This window comes from Apteryx rowi, unplaced genomic scaffold, assembly GCF_003343035.1.
Source record: "Apteryx rowi isolate R43461 unplaced genomic scaffold, aptRow1 scaffold_97, whole genome shotgun sequence".
NCBI lineage: Eukaryota > Metazoa > Chordata > Aves > Apterygiformes > Apterygidae > Apteryx > Apteryx rowi.
In genome coordinates this window covers 2,053,113-2,076,070 of record NW_020451282.1, presented here as the reverse complement: position 1 = coordinate 2,076,070, position 22,958 = coordinate 2,053,113, and the positions used below count along the sequence as shown (strand labels likewise).

The 22,958-nt window shown below is 35.7% G+C and overlaps 1 protein-coding gene across 1 annotated transcript in view; it reads right to left on the bottom strand.

Annotated features, from left to right (window-relative positions):
• Nucleotides 1–22,958, bottom strand: part of JAKMIP1 (janus kinase and microtubule interacting protein 1) — a 112,778-nt gene that overhangs the window by 39,868 nt on the left and 49,952 nt on the right. The window contains exons 8-12 of the mRNA XM_026054845.1: nucleotides 20,102–20,161; nucleotides 10,529–10,657; nucleotides 9,067–9,195; nucleotides 3,976–4,059; nucleotides 149–211 (exon numbers count right to left, since the gene is read on the bottom strand). Of these exons, the coding sequence (XP_025910630.1) occupies nucleotides 149–211; nucleotides 3,976–4,059; nucleotides 9,067–9,195; nucleotides 10,529–10,657; nucleotides 20,102–20,161 (465 nt within the window). The remainder of the gene's footprint in view (nucleotides 1–148; nucleotides 212–3,975; nucleotides 4,060–9,066; nucleotides 9,196–10,528; nucleotides 10,658–20,101; nucleotides 20,162–22,958) is intronic.

Below are 22,958 nucleotides of genomic sequence, written 5' to 3'. Positions count from 1 at the left end.
AGAAACTATCAGAATTTCTGTTTCTGGAGAGAAATAAAGTGATTTTCGTATTGATGTTCCAGTACTTAGCACATTCATTTCTTCTTGCCATTCCTTTTATGAGAGAGGGCCGCAACTGTGAAAATATTCCCAGACTCTGAATACATACCTTCTCTAGCAACTCCTGATTTGTTCTGATAAGCAGTTGCTTTTCTTCTACCCATTTTGAATCCTATCAAAGAAGAACAGGATTAAAAAGATTACAGTTCTATATATGTTGTCAAACAAGAAAAAACAATAACCATAATAATTAGAAGATTTCAGACATCATTGCACATTCAAGCATAAAAAGTGTCACATATCAAAGCCATCATAAATATTTCAAGGATAGTATTTGAAACTAAGGAGAAAATAAAAGTTCTTTCTTTCCCTGGAGCAGTTTCTCCCATTTCCTAATTCTTTACACCTAAGCATTTACTTTAAAATGTGTACATACAGCAATTGTGGATGAACATTATTATATTAACATTTCTATGATATTTTATTTCATTTTTATAACATTTATTTATTCAACTTAGCTTAATAACTATTCAAAACTATTCCTTTTCCACTGCAAATAGTTCGTAACTTTGTTGTAGGATCATCACATTTTGAGTTATATAACTCAATTCCCAATGAGGAAAGGCAAGAAAAACATTTAGTTACCTAAAGGGAGTGAAAATAGGCATCAGTGATATGCAGTTTATTGCCCTCTGCTAAAAGGGCAAATCAGGCTGATACACTTTGAGATATGCAATTCAAGGCCATGGAGGAAGGAAAGTGATATAAGATATTCCTTTCCAACTGAAAACTCTGTATCTCCATTTGATCATTTCCTCCAAAGCTGATCTTTGCTTTTAGGTGTTTCCATGACTCGAAAGCCTCAAATATCCCTCTAAAGGCCCAAATTACAAAAACTCACTGCCAGCTGTAGCTGGACATTCAGCTTTAAAGAATTATATTACCAAAATTCACTGTTTTGTCTGTAGAGAAACGTATTTTGCTCTGATAAATTTACTAAGATAGTATCAAACCCTTACATGAGACATAACTCTAAACCAAATGATTTTCTATATAAACTAGAAAAAATTATTTGAAATCTAAATCTGTTTAGTAGAGTATCAAAGCTGATGCTTTCTTTGTCAGCCATGGATTTGCATACTGATATCCCACCAGAAATTAATGAAATCTGGATATTGAAATCCCTTAAATAGCCTTGATACCTCAAGCAAAAAAACCCCAAAACATTATGATATAATATTTACTACAGTTAGCATTTTTTGAGAAGTTCAAAGTCGGACAGTCTACTGACTGTCCACTACAGTTATCATATACTATTGCTCTTTCATCTCTTCCCATTCGTATACAAGAATGGGCAAGTGCATTTTAACTTTCATGTAGTGAACAAGTTCTTCAAGGTTATGATATTAAAAATAAAGTACTAAAAAATAATGTACTAAAATGAGTACTTAAAAAGACATAACATTTGTCAGGAGTTTTTGAAATAAACCACAGAAATTTTGATAAATTAACAAAATTAATTAGCATTTTACAAAGTTCAAGGTATGGACAAACAGTTATAATCAAAGACTTAGGATGGTTATCGCAATGCCTGCATGTAAGGGGCAGGTTCAACTGTTAAAGCAGACCTGCAGGTTCAACTACTGTAGTTCAGACCTGTAGAAAAGTTTACTTAATTTGCCCAACTGAAAGTCAATTTTTATGTCCTTCTTGACAAATGAAGTTGGTTCAAAGTTGACTTTCTGAGAAAACCTTCATTTCAGTGGAATTAGATTTACATGCACACCAGGTCATGGAAAGTGCTGAGCTTTCCAAAAATCTATCTGGCAGATTATATACTCCAATATTCTGAGATTTATTATTGACTACTATTAATATTTTATAACAATATCTTGATATAATGTTTGTCATGCAGGAACTACAAAGTACCTTGCAGAAACTGATTGTTAGTCTTATTTTACATTTAGGGGAATTCTGACAGAGCTGATATGAGATTAATGGGAGCAACTGACATTTATTTTGAAATTGTACATAAATTTTAGGAGCCAAACTTTAAATCATTTTTTAATAACAGGATAACAGGATTCTAATCTTCCGCTGTGAGTTTGACTTCAGGAAAACTGTGAAAATCTTTGCTGCTTCTGTTGCCTAGCTGTAAAATGTGAATAAAAATTCCTGGGATAATGCACTAGAATCATGTGGTTCATTGTTTCCTAAATTATTTTAGGGACTGGCTCCCTGAATGGCCATTTCACAAGTATTATTAAATCATCACCACCACCACCACTGAAATGGCAGAGAATAAATAACAATAAAAAATAAAAATCACATAGTGCACAAAGAAGTCAGTTTATCATCACAAGCATTTATTTTGTTGAATGTAAGTACTAACAGGTTAGGAGAACTGAGCAGGCGCTAGAGCTCCCAGGAGACACCTTTACTATTTCTATGAAAAACTAAGGCTCAGTGTACAAACTAGCTCATTAGAGACAATTATACTGTTCCCTGTCACATCTCTGTTTGCCTTCTCAGGATTACTGAGAGATACAAGGTTGTAAATGTGATTAAGAATCTCATACAGTAATAACTAATTAAATTCTAATTTCCAAGGATACCTTTGACATTCCTTTCTGGAAACAAAAGTCACAGACATCATTTCTTACATGTGTATCTATGTTCACTTATCTTATTTACCTACATATTATTTACATTTTACACCCTTTTAGTCAATTATTTTGTTAATGTTTTCAACTAGACAATTGCCTACAACACTTGTAATGTTACTAGTTACACACTAAAATGTTACCAGTAGAACTCAAGTAGCCTTCAATTCTATTTATTCTTCCAAAACCTCAGTGATCCATCATTTTCAGATAACATGATATCTACCTTTAGTAATATTTTATTTACATATAATTTACTAAGCAAATTGAGGTTTGTGTGGAAGCTAGAAAAAATTTTTTTATCCTTAATTTGCATGTGGTCCAAAAAACTTTGTACCCATACAGAATCTTACAGAAGGTTTATCATACAAAGAGTAAACCATAAAAATGGTAATATCATTAACCTAGTATTATTCCTAAGTTGCTTTTATTTGATCTTACAGGATCATTAGTCTTTCAAATTTGTATTCATGGACAGATATACCTTATTTTATTACCATATACTAGCTGCAATGTTTGAATTGTTATTTCAAACAATAAAGAACATATAAAATAACAACTCCCCAATTTTCTCAGCATGTCCTTGCAATTATGCAATGGATCATCTTTTAAATGCACTCTCATAACTCTAAGCAGTCTTGCTGAAGATCCCAGACATTATTAAATATGCATCAGTGGCCACATTTTTGTTAAGCATTTACCAGACATACTGAAGCATAAGGCCTGATGTTACTTTATTTGACAGTATGGGAATTTGAAAGCAGTTGGGTCCTCAGAGAATTTGAGCCCCGGAGAGTAACACTGCAAGTGATTTCCAATAACCAGGCACATTCAGTAGTTCATTGCTCCAGCTGAAAGTGTGTATGGAAGGCTTTTGGTTTTTTTTTCTCCTCCAATTTTTCTAGGCTTAGTACCAAAAATATTCTCCAGTGGAAATGTAGACTATTCATCTTGTTGAAATTTATAGCAAAGACAAACAAAACAGGAAATAAGAGAAATGCCTGGACTGAATGACAATGGGAGCAGTATTTAGAATGCACATACGTGTGATTAGCATATTACGCTCTGGTGTATTATGTGTTAGAAAATTAATCTTTAATGGCATTCTTCTAGGCTACCTAATACATTCCTTTATCTGAGCACTCCACTGCTGGAGTAGTAACTAAGCTGCATCAGTCACACTAACACACCAGCAAGCAATGAAGATGGCAAGGGCACCACTGCATGCAAGGGAGAAAATCATGTGGTAGAGGACATTAAGAGAGCCTGTTACCTGCCCTTTCTCTATTAGAGCTTTCTCCAGGTCCTCAATTTTTGCCTGGCACCTGAGAAGATCAGCTTGCAGTTGTTCACGAGTCTGGAAAAAAAAAATTAAAAAGTGTGTATATATGCATGCACATCTAGATAGAGAGGCAGATATAACACACACAAAATTAAAATAAGAATACTTTCTGCCCACTCATGGGCCATCCAGTCACATTTTGATGCTTTTTATTAAAATAACTGCTATTGTATTTAAGCCTCAGAATATTTAAATTCATCAGTTTAGCAGCATTTTCCTTCCTAGACTAAAAACATGTTATCATCATCACATATTCAGTGACAAAGCTCTCCCAGAAAAAAAAAAGTTAAAAAAGAAGGTATTTGTAAACTTTAGTAACTCAAGGCAATTGGGGACAAAAAGGCAAGACAGAATTGCAACAAGCATTGAATAAACTGTTACCATTTAAACTGTGATTTTTAAATAGGCCTATGTGCAAACAATAGATATTGACCCAAAATAATTCATTTATCCCATAAACAGCATGTGCCACTCAGTTTCCCTCATTTTACATGATTCCTAAACTATCAAGTAGATATTGCCTACCGAGTCCAGAGGTACCCCAAAAGGGACTGGATCACACAAGGTACTAAACAAAAGGAGTACCAAAACAAAGGATGTCTCTGGTGATCCTCAAATGCTGAGGCTGCTTGAGCTACTGCAAGTATTTTTTCACCCCACTTCAGGCACTCTTTCACCCAGGCCGTTCAGAAATTCCTACAGGCAGTTCCTTCTGGAACTTTGGCTTTTGTGCTTTACCCTAAACCTCATCCAAAAGTAGTAGTAGCTGTTCATTCCAACAGACTATTTGGCCCTACAAAACTAACAACACAGAAATCTACCTACTGAAAACCTTCAGCCTCTGTCAAATGACAGATTTGTATGAATGTAACAAAAAAGACCAGAAATGCTGTTAAAAAGAAAAAGTAACTATTCCAAAGTCTACTAAAGGAAAATTCTGCAATTGCCTGCAAGATTAAAAAGAAAAATGTTATTACCAAAAATATTCATACCAGTGCCTCCCTTCCCAAGAACACAAAGGAAATATAAGAGAATTTCATATAACTGTCAAATACATGAGTGCCTGTGAAATCTTACTTTAATAGTAAATGTAATTATGCTCCCCACACTTTTTTTTTTTTTTTTAAGAAAAAATTTACTCTCATCCTTGAGACTAAATGAAAAACAGTCGTGATTATATGATACTGTTAACATTATAACAGCCCTAAGGAATAGTAGAAATTGCCACAACAATGGCAAGGGAAAAAGTAATTCCTCTTATTTCAACCAAAAGACACTTAATAGTGGGTTACTGCCATAAATGTTCTTCAGTCTTCCTATCTGTTATCATATATCACAGAGTGAAACAAAAAAGTTCAAGTATCATGAAGGAAAACAGGCTAACAGGTGAAAGCAGTAACCTGTGCCATTAGAGCACCCACTTCTCTCTCTAGGTCTGCAATGAGACTGAGAAATGATCTCCAAAGTCCCTATTCCTTTTCCTGACTCAGTTTTCCTACTTAGAAAGAGGATCTTTAATATGATTAGACTTTTGTAAGACACTGAGAACTCTAGCAATACTGTAGGGCAATAATTTGGCTATATAGGAAGTGCATTTCACAGAAAAAAAAGTTCAGTTGAGAACCATTTCGAACAACCTTGAAGAAACAAAACATGAAACATTTTAAAGTAAACTCTGAATTTCCTAAATCCTGGGTCTAGGTATAATAGACTAACATTCTTAGCTCTAAATTACTCCAGATACTGTCAAGTACTCTGCATTCTTGTGTAACTTTCCTCTGAAAGGCTTTGCTTATAAAGACACAGAAATTCTGCCCACAAAAACATGCCCTTTCCATAAATTGATTTTAAAAGTTTGCCAGAGGAAATGTGGAGGAAATAATAGTGAAGTGAGCAATGTGTGCTCAATAACCATCAGCAATCCAGCAATACACAATTTTTTAAATACTTTGTTAATCACTCTAAGCCCGTGGCATCTCTTACCTTGGCGATAAATAGGGTCCATCCCCACTAGTACTTTTTAAATCTCATTAAAATCTTGTTTTTCCTTTATTATTAGCAATATGCTGTGGTGGCACAATAGAATGATGGTAACATGAAACAAGGTGGTAATATGTAACAAGCCACAAAATGTAACAAGTTTCTACTGTTTTGGGGTTCAGGGCATTCTTTTAGTGTGGGGGGCACAGGAAAAGCTGGTTGGCTTTACTAACTTTTAAAAATGTTTCAGTATCACAGAAAGGTTGAGGTTGGAAGGGACCTCTGGAGATCATCTAGCCCAACTCCACTCCACAAAGCAGGGTCACCTAGAACATGCTGACCAGGACTTTGTCCAGTTGGGTTTTGAATGTCCTCAAGAATGGAGACTCCACAACCTCTCTGGGCAACCTATTCCAGTGTTTGATCACCTTCACACTAAAAAAAGCTTTTTCTTATGTTTAAATGGAATTTCCTGTATTTCAGTTAGTGCCTATTGCTTCTTGTCCTGTTACTGGATACCACTGAAAAGAGTCTAGCTCCATCTTCTTTAATTTCCCCATCAGGTAAATCCCTTCGTAAATCCATGCTGACTACTCCCAATCACCTTATTGTGCTTTGCATGTCTGGAAAAGGTTTCCAGGAAGATTTGCTCCATTGCCTTTCCAGGGATCAAGGTGAAGCTGACCAGCCTGTAGTTTCCCAGATCTTTCTTCTTGCTGTTTTTGAAGAGAGGAGTGACATTTGCTTCTTTCCAGACCTCAGGAACCTTCCCCAATCACTGTGACCTTTCAAAAATAATCAAAAGTGGCCTCACAGTGACATCATGCAGGTCCTGCAGCACTCATGGGTGCACTCCATCAGGTCCCATGGACTTGTGTATGTCCAGTTTGTTCAGGTGTTCCCTAACCTGATCCTCCTCCACCAAGGGTAAGTCTTCCTTTGTTCTCAACTTTCCCACTGGTCTCAGGGACCCAGGATTCCTGGAGGCCAGTCTTCCCAGTAAAGACCAAGGTGAAGAAGGCATTGAGTTTCTCAGCCTTTTATGTGGCCTTTGTCACCAGGTCCCGTGCCCTATTCAGCAGCAAGACCACCTTTTCCCTTGTCTTCCCGCTTATTATACCTTCCTCTCTAGTCATTGTCTATTATAAAATTTTCTGTTCAGATTCCCATCAGCTAAATAGCATTAAAGTCACCACTGCATCAAGCATTTCTAATTCTTTAAAATTTTAGCCCCATTTATATAAAAATTGTAAGAAATAAAATCTATATTGTACATCTGGCATAATATTTGCCTAGTGATACTACTCCATGACATATTAAACCCAATGTGAACACTTGCTCTCTAGATTGATGTAATTGGACAACTCTCAGGACATTTTTTGTTAGAGGGATAAAAGTCTGGAAAAAATTAATCAATACCTCTCAGCTAGAACAATGGTAGCTCAATTCTAGAAAGAAAGGAAATGAAATACATATTCAACACAACGTCAATCTGGAAAAAAAAAAAAAAGCAGGGTCCAAATTCCTCAAAAGAAACAGAAATCTCTCAAGAAACAAATAATTTGGATAATTCGGATGTACATGCAGTTCCAGCAAATTTGAGAGTGAAATGAAAAACATTATTTTAATAATATCATTCATAAATATTAAAAGCTCATGGACAACAAGATTCAAGTAATCTTGTGTTACATGTGGTATATGGTGTCGTCAAGTCCTGATGTGATCCAGCATCTGAAGCCATTTCAGAAGAGGTATATAGGTTCAAGATGTACTTGATGCAGAATGAAGGACATGAGGCAAAGGTGATGAAGCTCCCAATCCTATGGCTATTACTTGCCCATTCGGATGTTACATGTGTTTTGATCTGTGATCACAGTAGCCATTCAAATAGAGGGTGGCCTGTATGCTACACTTCTAGACATGCCCCTACCTGCAAGAAGTTGTGACAGAGCAGAAGAGCTTTTGGATCTAGTAAACTCAGTCCTTTTATCCACTGTTGTTCATCTGCTGTTCAGCGGATAGATCTGGGGACTGAAAATATTAGTCAGAGTTCACCAGTTCATTATGAAGTGATTCTTCTCCTCACTAGCTTGGAAAAACAGAGTGGAAGATGGCATGACTTCTGCTAACCTCAACCCTGCACTAAACAGCAAGTGATTAGTAGAACAATAGTGGCAGACAGGTAGAGAGGTAAGTAAATGAAAACAGAATATGAGTCTCTCTCATATCTCAAATACCTGTAGTACAGACCTTGCTGTGCAGATAAAAATACATTCCTTTCAGAGAGTGTCAAACAGTCGCACATGCTGATCTAATACGAACAACAGTTGATTAAGTACTTTTTGCTGGAAGAATACTTTTTGATCTGAGATTTTAAAAACAAATTATGATTTGAAACACAGGAAATTCCACTTGAACATAAGAAAACACTTCTTTACTGTGAGGGCGGTTGAACTTTGGGACAGGTTGCCCAGAGAGGTTGTGGAGTTTCCATCCTTGGAGATATTCAAAACCCAATTGGACATGGTCCTGGGCAACCTCCTGTAGGTGACTCTGCTTGAGCAGGGGGCTTGGACCAGATGAGCTCCAGAGGTCTCTTCCAACTCCAACTACTCTGTGATTTCACACTCTCTACAAAAAGTTTGAAGAGAAATTCTTCCCACATCAGATATGAATCAGACTTTTAATATACTCATATAATAAAAGTACTTATTACAACCTATTCCCTGATTCACTTTAAATCCATCATGTTACTATCCAAAGTGCAAGTTTGCTGGGATATCTTTCTCTATAAGAGTTTCTTACTTCTGAAATCTGTAACATATTGTGCATGTTAGAATAAAGTATACCATCTTTGTTCTGATCACACCAGCTGAACATAAGTAGTTGCCTTACTGATAACATTCTCTAATCCTCAGAAACATTGTAATGTGATTAGTGTTTTGCATTTTACTGATCTGCAAAGACATCTCCTTCCATTCAGAATTTTTTCAGCTTTTTCAACTATTTCAAAACTAAAAATCATTTTCAGTCAAAAATTACCCTTGCTTCTCTCTCTGCATCCAGGGTTCCACCAACTTGTTCTTGAAGCAACGCATATGCTCTTTGCAAAGCTTGATACTCTCTTGTTAGCTGGCAAAACCTTAGTTCAGCTTCTTCTTTAGGTGTGCTCTTAATGAAGAGGAAAAGAAAAGTGTTTTTGTGTGTGCAAAGAAAAATATATACATAATGTGTGCATATGTACAGATATAATACACACATACAACATGCAAAAAAACTACTGAGTTTCAAAGTTCAATAAAGGCTTAAAAAATGACACACAAGTAGAAGTGGAAGGAAAGATGATTTCAAGGTGAGACAGAAATAGAGATTAGTAACTGTATCTATCTTATAATTTCAAGACAGTATAAATTAATATATAAGGTAGCAATAGATAGAAAGGGCAAGAAACTGACTGGGGAAAGATGAGAGAGAACAGCTTTGTGCACCACTTTCCTCAGCAACTCCAGTGCTACAATTCAGAAGGGGGCCTACTTGCCATGCAGTACTTTACTCCTTTACTCTTTGCGTTTACTGTGCCAGGATAAAATAATCTTACCAGCACCAAGCACACAAAGACAGAGGTTATATTTCAAAAGCCATAAGACGGCTTTCTTTTTTTTTCTTTTTTTTTTTTTAATCTGAAGTCATTTTGACATCTTAATTTGCTTCTGATTTTTGAACAACTGCCATCCACACTTTCAAGGTCTTTCTTACACTCCTGAGGGCAAGAAATTTCCTTCCTTTAATTAATTTTTGCTCCAGGAACTCAAACTCCAAGGAAAAAGATTATAATATTACTAGATATTAAACCTAGCAAAAGAAGAAGCCTTTATAAACAAGATAATTAGAAACATTTTAAAAGGCTATTTTTGGCCAAGAGTGTGGATGAAAAGTTCTGACTGAAGAGTAAGAGGCAAAAGTCAGTGAACAAGAAAGAAAGTTGAAAAGATCATCTAATTCATGTTTATCCTCAGCACTGCAAGTAGGCCAGCTGTGTAATGCACAGCCCAGACAAAACATGTCAGTGGGTATTTACTACCTATGATCATTTAAGCCTTAATGATTTGCAAAAGCCTTTCTCAATATCGTTAAGTACAGCAAGAAAATCCTGGCTGTAGCAAAACAGTCAAATAAATTATAAGGTTCTAAGACAAACTATTGTGTAGTAACTATCTACTCTTGGCAAAACAACCTGCCTATTTATTTTCTTCTTCTGACTACTAAGAAAAGGTTGGAGAAAAACAATTTTATTTCTCGGACCAATATCCTGCCAAATCTATCAGGCAGAATGTCGGCTTATTCATTAATTCTATTGCAATGACTGTGTATATGTTACTGTGCTTGAGACAAAACCAAACAACTCTCTGTCAAATCTTTCTGAATTCCTGTGGCAGAATAGCTGAAAAACATTTACATTTATACTCCATGTTTGTTTTTGTAGAAGATAAGAGCTACTACTTACATCATCCAAATCTTCTTCTGGTGTTGCTGGTGTCCTGTCTGTTTTATCTGTATTATATGAAGTTACAGATGATGTTTCTGAATCAACGGATTCTTCATCAAATCCAAAAAATGTCTCCACAACATGCCTCTGAAAAGTTAGTTTTTCTTAGTTACTAACAAAACAGAAAACCTCAACAACCTGGTTAACAGCAGCCAGGACCTCTCTGACTGTTATTTTAGTTTTATTTCTAAAATATCTGCGTTCATAGCCACAAGGATATGGGGTCTATCTGAGAAATTTTTCTGACTCCAATTTTCTCATTGTACTCATTCATGTAAGAACTGTGGGATGTGTTCAAAATCCCAGAATGAGGGAGGCTGGGAAGACAACCCTCTGCAGAGTGGAAGGAAAGAAGGTTTCTTTGTAACCCCTTATTCCCTGAATCCCAGTAAATTAGTTACCTTTTCAAAATTAATTGCTTGCTTGCTTAAGCACCTCCAAGAATTGAACTGCACATGGCACATAATTGCCAGTATAACAATGTTTTAGTACAAGTATATATAACATGATTACCGAAATCATACAGATTTTACAAAATTCTTTCAAAAACAGTGGAGAAATGTAATATGCATTCAGCAGAAAATAACCTACTATGATATAACATATAAGATTTGGTACCAAAAGAGAAAAAAATATTCTGAAGAGCTATGTGGAACAAAGTTTGTCATTCATACTAGTTAAAAAAAAAAAGTCAAATTAATTTGTAATATCTATTGTGCAAAATTCTACTTAAAAGTATGCATTGCTGCTTTCCATTTATTTCTCCAACACTGCCATTTTCAACTTTTTTCAAAGTTTGCTCCACTATCAGTATGACAAAGCAAAAACATATAATAAGCTTTTCAATGCAGATTTTAAAATTGCACATAACACAATCCATTGAATTCAAGCTTGCAGAAAAATAGTGAAAATGAGTAGACGGTATGTGAATAGTACACTATTCACTGTGAAAAATACTATTTTTATTAGTAAGTCACAACTACAATAATCTATCACCCTTCAAGATTTCCCCTTCCATCAGTTTGATGATACATACTGAGAAAGCAGCAACTGTCTACAGAAAACTCTGCCGTTCAAAAAATAAAAATATTGCTTAGACATTTAATGGGGAAAACAGTTTTCCAAGTACTTTTCCTTCCAAAATAGAATTAAAGTTAACTGTTTTCAATTAATACAAAACATTCCCATAACTTTTCACATGAAACAAGTGTTTCCACAGTTACCTTTCTATAATGAAATATAACCTGCACCTCTGATAACCCATCCAAAGACAGAGGAACAGGAAAATGAAGAAAAAGATTGGTATTGCTGGAAGAAAGGAATAAGGTTATCAAATATCCAGTCAGGGAGGCTAGTGGAGAGAGGTAGGGAAGATGAAAGAAAATCCATCTCTCTATATATACTAAAAGGCACTGATGATGTTGGATCACAGATCTTGATTCACTGTTGATTTTTTTTTTTAACAAGTATAAAGCAGAGGTTGTATGTGAGCAAATAATAGCTCTGCTCATTAAGTTAGCCCAAAAGGATGAAATTTTGATCAGCTGTAATTAGTTCAGAACATCAGACGTCTTACGTCTCATCAAAGCCAAACTGGCTGAATGGTACGATTCAAGGTACTGAAAGGCTTTATTTTACCCATAATGCCCAGTCTCATGATGGATTCCAAATATTTCTTGTTCACTGCAGACTTCTAGACTTATCTTTAACTTTAAACATTCTTCCAGTAGATCGAAGAAGCACTATCTTCACTTTCTCACTAAGCCCCCTAACATTTGAAATATACCTTTGGCTCAACAATACTCTCATTGAGAACCAAAAGTCTCTACCTTGTATGAAGTGGCACTGTAAACTCAAGCTAGTTGGGATATGTTGTGCTGCATTTACAGGCAGCAGCCCATGCTACCATGGTCCACCAAGTCTCAGTCTCATTACTGTGACTAACTAAACAAATCCACATTTGTTTCATCACAGCACAGCTAATCCCACTCAAGCTACAGAAGACAGCTTCAAGGCACTATCCTGTACTATCTAATTGGTGTACTTAAGATGAGCTCTTAAAATAATAATTTAAGAAATTCATTCAACTGCATTTTTGAATTAACTGCTTCTACAAGAAACTCCTTTTGAAAGAATGTTATATGCTCATATATTAGCAAGAGAAAAAAAAAAGTCATATCTTTTCCAAATAGACTACAATTCTACATATCCATACAGTTAAATACGGTGCTAGAATGAAGGTAAAAAGCTTTGGAACAATTTTAGAAACCAGCCTACCTTTTCCAGGCTACTAGATCGCTAAAGTTACTATTTAGTCTATTCAAAAGTAAAGAAAAGGAGGAGTATAGTACTAAAAACCTGTAAAGACACATTACTGTTATCTCTGTTGTCTGGGAAGCACTATGATGCTTTGACTAGGCAGAACTGTGTCCATGGCACCAGACAAATGCACTTCCCTGGGATCATGTGCTTCTTTTCTCCAGCATTCACATGCTACACCATTCTGTCCTGCTTCACCAATGGACACAGAATACTGGTTGCAACCTACAATCATTTAATAGCAATATGCCAAGAATATATTGGGAGTTGAAACTAGGGCTAACCAAACTGTGCTATTCTCAAGCTGTAAGAAAGGCTACAAGACAAACAAATCTGCAATCCCTTTTGCCAGGTCATCTCATCAGGAAGTATTTTTTCTGATTCCAAACAGATTAGATACAGCTTCATAAAAATGAAGGTGAATTCTATGGAGGTAAAGAAGATGAGGGCAGCAAAACAAAAACCAAGAGACTTTCATGAAAGCTGCATCCTCATTCCACAGTGCAGACACCTTTTAGTCAAAGATGCTAAGAGTAAGCCCAAAACCAAGCTGCATACAGACTTCTGTACCAGTACTGTTGTATCCTGTTCTTCTGCCCATACTAGCTTGCCTGTGGATGGGGCTCAAAACATTTATCCTGAGCTTTGGAGGACCATAGGTGAGGACCAGCAGCTTAGAGGGTTATGGAATTGTTGATCCTGCTTATTCCTCCCATTTCAAGGCTATTTGGCCTCACAAGGATGACAACCACACTTGAGCAAAGCTCAACCACAGCCTGCAATAAAATATAGGCTTGGGTACTAATAAAGTGAATAGGAGTCAAGTCTTCACTTTGGAAGGGCTGGTAGAAGGGACTTGTAAAAGACAGAGGGCATAACGCTAGTGTATTATCATATATAGGACATAGAGGTTATAATACCCATGAAGATCAACAGCAGATCAGTTTAAACTGAGGATAAAACTCATCATACTTATGGGTTTTGTGGGGTTTTTTTTTTTTTTTGCTATTTCACAAGCTACAGCCACTTTCGTAGATAACTCAGCTTAAGTATATCTTCCTTTTAATATGCATGCAGATACACCCACACACTGTTTCAAGGAGTGAAAAACAATATTAAAACAGTGTTTTTGATTTTACATAAACGTATATAGATTTTGAAAGATATTTATCGCAATGCTGCCATTTTGACAAAAGATATTAGCTACATTTAAACATTTCACCAGCAACAAAGACTGAGGAAAATTAATGTACCTATATTAATAAATAACACATGTAATTATTAGATGGGAGGGAATTATATAAAAATGTTAGTATTTGCCATAACAGTGAAAAATTCCAAACCTTCAAGGCATGTCAGAAGCAAAAAAAATGTTAAATACTATACAGGCTGGCTATAATATTTGGGGTTAAAAGTGAATCATTTATTTGTTTATTTATGACCTCTCTCTCTACAGAGAAGCTGCATATTTGTTGTTTTGTGGAGCAGATACTTTCCACAGCAATAGGGGTATGGTATTTAGCCATTGTATATTAAGCACACATGTATGAATTCCTTCATGGGATAATTACAAAATAGCTGTTTTTATTGTTGATCATCTAGTATTCGAAGCAATTAGCTTCAAGAAGTGATTCATAGCAAAAACCCAACAAATTGACTGATAAGGGAACAGCTGTAGAGGAAAAAAATGGAGACATCTGAGTCATACAAAGTTTGTTGATAAATGCTATAATAAATAATAAGACATAAATAAATATAGCGACTTCTAGGAAGATTCCATATGTAGCTCAAAAGTTGAACCAAGTTGGCTTTTGAAAAGGACGTATAAACATGTACAATACCTACTGTTGACTGGATTTTTGTAAGTATACATGATTTTCACTCAAGCTTTTCTTAAAACGTGGGAACATTCTAAATTAACAAGTTAAATATTCTGTTATCTTTATTTGTATATTTAATCGTTACTTCTAAATGATGACTAAGAAAATAGTAACATCAGTTGCTGAAAACTACTGATTTAAATTCTAACTTGCACTGACTATTGCCATATACTTCATGGCAAGTAGTTTTCATGCAGATTTATATCAATGCTTTGACATAATTTTAAAGTAAAATTATGCATTAGGTCTTTACAACCAAAGTATTAAGACATCTACTGAAGTCTATTGCTCAATAAATATAGGTTTAGAATGTTATAAATAAATAGTGATACACAGATAAATATAGGTAGATTTCAACAAACGCTCATATTTTTAATGGTTTGAATCGGATTTATCTTATTTTCAAGTAATTAATCAAACACAATGAAACTGAACCAACAGGAATTTCCCTGTAATGCAATCAGATGAACTAATCTGCAACTTCTTACCTTCATGCTTATATGTCATTTCTTGGCAGCCAGAAAAATACAGGCACACCAAAGCACAGAGACAGATAAAAAAAGAAAAATATAAAACAAGAAATATGAACTCCATCACACCGGTGTGCAGACTTTCCACTATCACAAATACAGTTCACTTATTCATTCATTTTACATAAAGAAACAGATCTTCAGAGTCCTGCAATTTCCAAACAAAATGGGCAATTATGCTTATTTTTAAACTCATGTCTCCATCAATCACGGCATCACTGTAATTCCATTCTATGGGTGTAAAAAAAAAATTTTCCAGAGTTTCTTGATTATTTCACTATCAAAATTCACAGAAAACTGAGAAAGCATGCTGTGATGAGCAAAACAAGATTCACCTCTGGCATATCTTTCTTCCAACAAGTCCAATGCCACATTAACATAGAAAAAATCTCTACTGGCTGAGGCAGCTTCAACTCCAAGAAAAAAAAAGTCCTACAACACTTGAACGTACACAGTCAATATATTACTCCTCTAAACACCTTGCAATCACAGCTATGGCGCTCCTTACCTCAGAGGGAGCTGAGCTGGTTGCCAGCGCTCTGCTAAGGATCCATATGTCCCTTGGTATTTGAGAGTGCTCTGTTAAACACTACACTAGCAACTGTAACCTAGCGCTCTTACATTGCTACGGAGATAACACAGATACCTAACTGCAAAAAATAATTAAATCCTCAGTAGTTTCAAAAGCCTTTCAGCTGAACTAATGTTATTTAGACATAGCAGGAGTAAAAAGGCTAACCAACTAGCTTAACAGATTGTTCATGCTGTAAGCTGTCTTAAAGACCATAAAAAGCATGCTATCAATTCTATTCTAGCTAACAGGAACCACTGTCAGGAAAATATTAATATTGACAGAAAAACATGGAGAATGCCCACTCACAGCACACTGAAAATTAAGGAAGCAGGAAAGTAAAAGGACCTGTTCAGGAAAAGCTACAACAGCACATGAGTGCAATAGGCACAGGCTGCACAGGTGTAAGACTGTTTATTACCACAATAAAGGAACCTTTTTATGCCTTCAAGTCTGGGCTTATCTGACCACATTCATGAAACCTAATTCTCATCAATTATTTCCTACTTCATTTTGTTAAGAAGAGTGGGACACAGTTGGAAATAGATACAACTGCAGCAGTCTAACTTGGACAATTCACTATGTTAATGATAATTTTACATTTAACAATTCTTGGAAAAGCAAAGCAAAAGATTTGCATCAGTAACTTCTCCTTCTGAGAGGTTGGTTAAGATAAATATACCCATAATTTCTTCTACTATTATATACAGGTTATCATCTATATGAGATAAAAATCTTGCACAGACCATAAACAGAAATACACTTTCACTGTTTATTCCATGTATAATGCAACTCATTTTAGCCTGCCTTTATAGCCCATGGAGAGAAATTTTAGAACAAAACTCACGTGGCCTATTTAGACATCTACTTGCAGAGGAGAGGAATCTCATCTTCAAGCTGCTAATTTCTCTCCAGAGTGAGACATCTGTATCTCACCTGAGCCATGTAGAAATCAATATTTGATCAGATGAATCCTATCATTTTCATTTGAATTCCTCAGAGAGGAAATGTATGTAGAAAACAGAGAGGATGAAAATGGTACAATCCCAACACCACATCTGGGTGAGCACTTATTTCTGAATATATTGATTAAATTAAAAAAATTGAAAGTTTACATGGCTTCCTTTGATGATTTCAACTCAGTGTTTCTAGATTCGGCATTTAACTAGTTTATCTGAAACAGAATATGATCCTCTACTATCAATAAAAATACAAAGTATGCTCAAGAAATTCATTTTCTTTTGAAAGCATAATTTGAGACCGAGCACAATACATTCAAAGAAGCAATCAGTCCTATTGCTTTTCATTAAGTATCTGTTCCAATATTCAAAACATCTCCCTATGCTGGACCTGCAGTAGAGACAAGAGGAAAGTGTCCTGTCCTAAGTGCTCCATTTCACTACCATGGCTTCCTTATTTCTTTAGTCTTGCTCTTTTTGATTTTCCTTCCACTTCATCTGTAAAGAAGGCCTGAAGTCCTGTCTTCACATTAGGGCCTAAAGGATAATACAGGACCACTTGGAAGGAAACTAACCTACATGTCAACCTTTTTTTTTTCTTTTTTCTTTCCAACAGCCGACATTGACAGTGTTCAAATTCCAGGTCAACACTGCACATGCATGAGAATTCCTACAGTTTTATACAGTGATAGTTACTAGGACATTTTCAAATATATTACTGCTGACATTTGGCAGGGCAGGCATTGGACCAGTTTGACTTAAAATTTCTCATCTGTGATGCTTCCTCACTTTATTTATAAATACATTAAAATGTTCTTCTCTCCCTCACAAGACAAAACATTTTACCAAAGTGCATAGGGGGTGGAGAGGTATTTTGAAAAGTTCCAAAAAATTAAAAACATGAATTACAAACCAAAGAGAAAAAAGGTGAAAACAAGGGAAAAAATATATTTCTCCTTCCTTAAAGAATAAAAGTATTTAGGAGTGTGTGTGTGTGTGTGTGTGTGTGTGTGTGTATGCACATACACATATATAAAATATATCTAATTTTCAACTAGTCCTGGCAATAAGAAACTTTTCTTCTCTCTTCCCAAATTCATCCCTTCCGTCTAGCTATTCCTCCCTCCACATTTTCTTCAGAAGTCTCTACCGCTGCTCTGTTTGTACCAAGCACAAGATGATTCGTACTTAAAAGTCAGAAGACAAATTTTGTATTCCCACAACCCATCTCCATCAGTAACCAGTCCAAGTTACTGCAGCTTCTCATTTAACTAATGTTATGTTGATTCTCTGTTCTCTGTCTGTCAACAATATTAATTCACATTTCCCTGCTGTCTCTTTGACCAGGAAAATTACAGGATGCTCTCAAACTGCAAGTAGGCAGAGCCAAGTTCTATGGCAGGGCCAGCAAAAACTCAAGCTCTTGCTCAGTAAGTAGCATGAACATAATCAGCTCCAGGCATGTGGATACTTGGACGTGACTAAAAGCTGGTATAGATATATATACCATGAGACTAGTCATGCATCCAAGAGTCAATGCACACAATGCAATGAGTTTTCCTAGAACTGTAATATATTACTTTTAGGCAAACAAAATCCAATTCAGTCTCCTCTCAAGTCGCCCTCTCTTTTCCATCACTTTTATTTTATAGTCCTGCTTTTCCTTTGAGGAGATAGAATCAAATAAAATTTCCTAAGGCCAATTGTCACTGATAAGCTCAGGGTCATGGGATGGAATAACTAGGGGGAATTATGTCTGTTACTCACTACTTTGCTTCTTTCTGACACATCTATCATACCATAAGAAGGAAACCCCTAGTAACTAAACTGTTCACAAGCACAATTCTTGCAATAATCTCTGCAGAAGTCCCCCAGCTGTAGCAATCTTATCACACGGAAAATGGACTACCACAGAGTTTTCAGTGGAATCACAGGTATTTGCTAAAGCCCTTATGCTGTTCAATTCTTTTGGTCAACGAGGAATGGAGGAAGGAGGAAGAAAATATCAGAAAAGTAGCACCTCCCTCAAGAGAATGTAAGCAAAGGGAAAGGGCACAGAGCCTGGGCCAGCTCAAAGTCTATTAACACAGAAAATTTAAGGCATAAATTAATAATTACAGAAATTTTCAACCTATGGAAATTAGCATCACTAGTTATCATCTCCTATGAAAAATAAGATTCACTGGCTGTTCTTCATCAAGCACTTTCTAATTCAACAAAAGATCTTACACAATTAATTTAAAATAGGATGAGGGCTAGTAATTAGAGATGACTACTATAAAAATTATGGCATAGGATCAAATACATATACATACACACATATACTTTATTAGTCCTATTTTTAGCTCTGCCCACAATACAGAAATTTCCATGTATACTATACCAGAGAATGGTTCGTATTTACTGTAACTAGATTTGACCTCTAACAGTCTTCCATTATGCAGAAGGAAAGTATATGCAAGATTTATTGTTACTTCAAAATTTTTATCTCCTCATACTACAAAGACACATCAGAAGCACCAGTTGAAGATATCACCACTGAATGAGAGAACCAAAAAGTGTAAGTCTTTCAGAATATAGATATTATGAAACACAACTCATAAAAAAGCACCACCTGGAGGTCATCAGGAGTATAGGAGGCAGAACACATTCACAGCAAGTGTCATTTCCATTTAGGATAGAATGTACCTTAAGCTACCATATACTTGATAATATTCTCTCCACTATGAAAAAAAACTGTTCCTTTTCTAACTTTTAAATTTTCTCTCATACTTTGCACTCTAAGATTAGAACAGTTACTAGACCAAAGTGGTTAGAGTCCTCTTTGCTACTTATATATCATATACAATGAATGTTTCAATAACCCTAGCGTGAGTTCAGGTTTTCAATTGTGATTAAGCAGTAACTTTGTGCAATTACTTTAAAGGACTGGTTTTGTTTTGTTTTGTTTGATTTTTTAAAGGGCTGAGCTTTTGGTCCTTTGAAATGTTAGCTGTTTCAAGTCATATCATTTAGGCCTCAAGTCACTTGAACATTTAAGTCACAATGGTTAAAAATGTAATTAGATTTAAAAATAATAATAATAGTAAAAAAACCTTTTGTGTGTGGTACAAAACTTGCAGGTCCTAAATGTTAACAAACACTCAGTAGAGACAACAGAAGACTGATAAGAAATTTCACCAGTAATTTATGTAGGCTTCTAATTTCAGGCAATATTTGAAAACGCCCTTTTCACAACAATCAAAATGCATGGAAACCAAAGACTTCCTCACCTTCGGAGGTTTGAGACTTTTCCTCTTCTGCTTTTTAGACCGTATCAACCGTTCCCTTTCCTAGAAGGAAAGAGAACATTTTGGTTTGAGTTTCTTTTAAAACATATATTTAGATATGCGTAACACAAAGAAATATAATTAAAGTTTTCTTAAAGCCTGACGTAAAACTAATACAAATAGAATGTCTTTATCCTTTGAAATAGCACCATGTTGGCCTAAAAACACGGCATACTGCAGTATATCCCTTTAGCAAACAAACATTCAGACACATACTTTACAAATTTGTTGGAAGTTGGCAAGAAAAGGCTTTGTTAAATATCGGGCACAGATTTCTGCCAGTTCTTTCAATTCTTTTACTGAGAAGCTCACTATGGAAATAGAGTTAATGTTCTCACGCCAGTGGCCATCCAGTCTGAAGCAGCAGGCAGGCAGCCAAAACCACATCCAGCTTCACTGATTGTAAGACAATATATCAGGTATACTTTGATCATGCATATGCACATATGGTGTTACATGCGACTTATCCTTCCTTGTGGGGCAAAAGTCTCAAATCTGAAGCCACTTTCACATCTAGGGAACTCAGGCCTATGTTTAAGTTAGTAGGTCAAGTGCAATATAGACTGTTTCAGATCACACACATCCAATTTAGTCTGTGTCTTTTCTAATGTGGCCTTAGAAAAAGATCACAATTAATTATATCATAATACTAGAGTGTTATAACTGGAAAATGCAGGGTTTATGAACAAGCAGCCCAAAAATATTGCCTTGAATTCCAATGGAGAAGACAAGAAGATTACAGATGGTAAGAAATGAAAAGGAAAGGAAAAGCAAGAAAAGACAAGTCATCTGCCTCCCTGTCTTGTTCCTGATTCTTTCCTTAGCTCTGCATCTTTGTTTGCAACACCTCTATTTTAAAAAGAATGATAGAAATTTTCCAGTTGCAACTGCTTCTCTGGCAGTTATTGCTCACTGCATGGTGTTATTCTTTACACTGCTGGACTTTTCAGTTCAGAGCTATTTGTTATACATTACGTTCAGAAACTCGGTAAATCAGAAGCTCCCCAGGGAAATCACAAAAGTAATTCATCTCTCTCCGCCCATTGTTCCAGAAAAGAAGTTTTTTGAAAATACAAAATAATTCAGAAGAGCACAATAATTTATATAGCAACCTTTAATACATGTGGTTTTCAAATAAGGTACTGACTACCAAGCTGAAATGGAGTAGGTATTTCATGTGGCACAAAAATAGAATACAATAAGCTAAAGGTGAAACAAAACAGTGGAATTTTAGACAGTGTAGCAAAATCCCTCCTCAGGGACCTAGTTAAGGCACAGTCCTCCTTTAACCTAGGTCTCCTGCATCCTAAGCAAGTGTCCAAATAATTGGGGAAACTGGCTAGTCTTTTCCCTTGCTCTTTCCTTTCCTCTTCCTCCAATGCAGAACAAACTACACTTTCAAAATCTCCCATTTCTTTCTTTTTTTAACCTTGCTTGTAAGAAGACTTTTTAATTTATTATCTGCCTCAATAAAACATTAAGCTACTGGAACAATATTAATGCCAAGTAAAAAACAATTTGCTGAATCACTAGCACCTTTTGCAAGCACCTGAGTTTATCTGGACAGTTTTTCCTTTCAAGAACTGACCAGGAAAGTGCTGCTGTGGGAGAACTCAAGTTGATATGGCCTCAACACCACCAAAGATATCTTACAAACTAAAAAGTACAAACAAAAAACCTAAAATTCAGACAACCCTATTGCCTAACATTGTGATTCTTATTTCTGTGCATTATATTGGTCTCAGCTGTAAGTAAGCTGATGACTTCTATATTAATAAGGTACATGACATGCGGGTCATTATTTATTTATGATATATTTTTATTTTCTAGAGATGTGATTTAAGCCAGAAGAGGGAGTTAAGAAGCACCATGGAAGTGCAAAGAGTCCCACTGCATTCACACCAAAGGCCAAGCATTTAACATTTTAAGTTCTTTCTGCCAATGAAAAAGTATCTTTAAATAAGAAACAAAGCAAAAAATGAAACGACATTTTAAAATGCTTGTTTCTTTTACTTTCATATTAAACATGAGTATATATGAGTTGACCTAAGTTAGGACAGAACATATTTCCTCAGATTACTGGCTGAGAAAAGCCCTCAAAAGAATCCTTTCATACCACTGAAATAAAAGTGAGGTTTTATCTGCCATATATTGGGAATTTAATGTTATGTCATAGTTCCTGTTTGTGCAGTAGTATTTGGAAGGTAAAGCATTGCTCTGTGAATCAGACCTTATATCATAGTGCCTGAGTAACATCCTACTGCTTGTAATACCCTAACACTGGAAAGTGCACACAGACATCTATCTTTGGCACTGATTACAGAGAGAAATCCTGGGTCAAAATCTCAAAGTAACTGCAAAGAACAGAGACAATGTTCCAGACAGAGTGATAATATATTTTGTTGTTGTATCTTTTTGTATCTTCTGTTTTTATCTTTAGCATTCTAACCAATAGCTTAATCTTTTGTTTGGTTGGCTTTTGACAGAATGATCTTAAAATAGTTTCATCGTTACGTAGCATTCAGTCTAAAAATTTGCATGTAGTGCCACTTGAAATGCTCTAGAATAGTCTGCCTTAATTTCAGATGCTGGTCCAGAAGGGCATGGCTGTCCCACAGATGCAATGTCATTTCTGCTAGCACCAGAAGGATGTACCCTACGGTGTCCAAAATGCCACTAGGCACCTCTTAGGCAACTACAGTGATTCCCGATCATCTGATTGATGATCATATGAGTAGTCTTCACAGTCAGAGGGAAGCAGCTGTGCAATTCTTCTAATCCTAAACCGGACTACTACCGT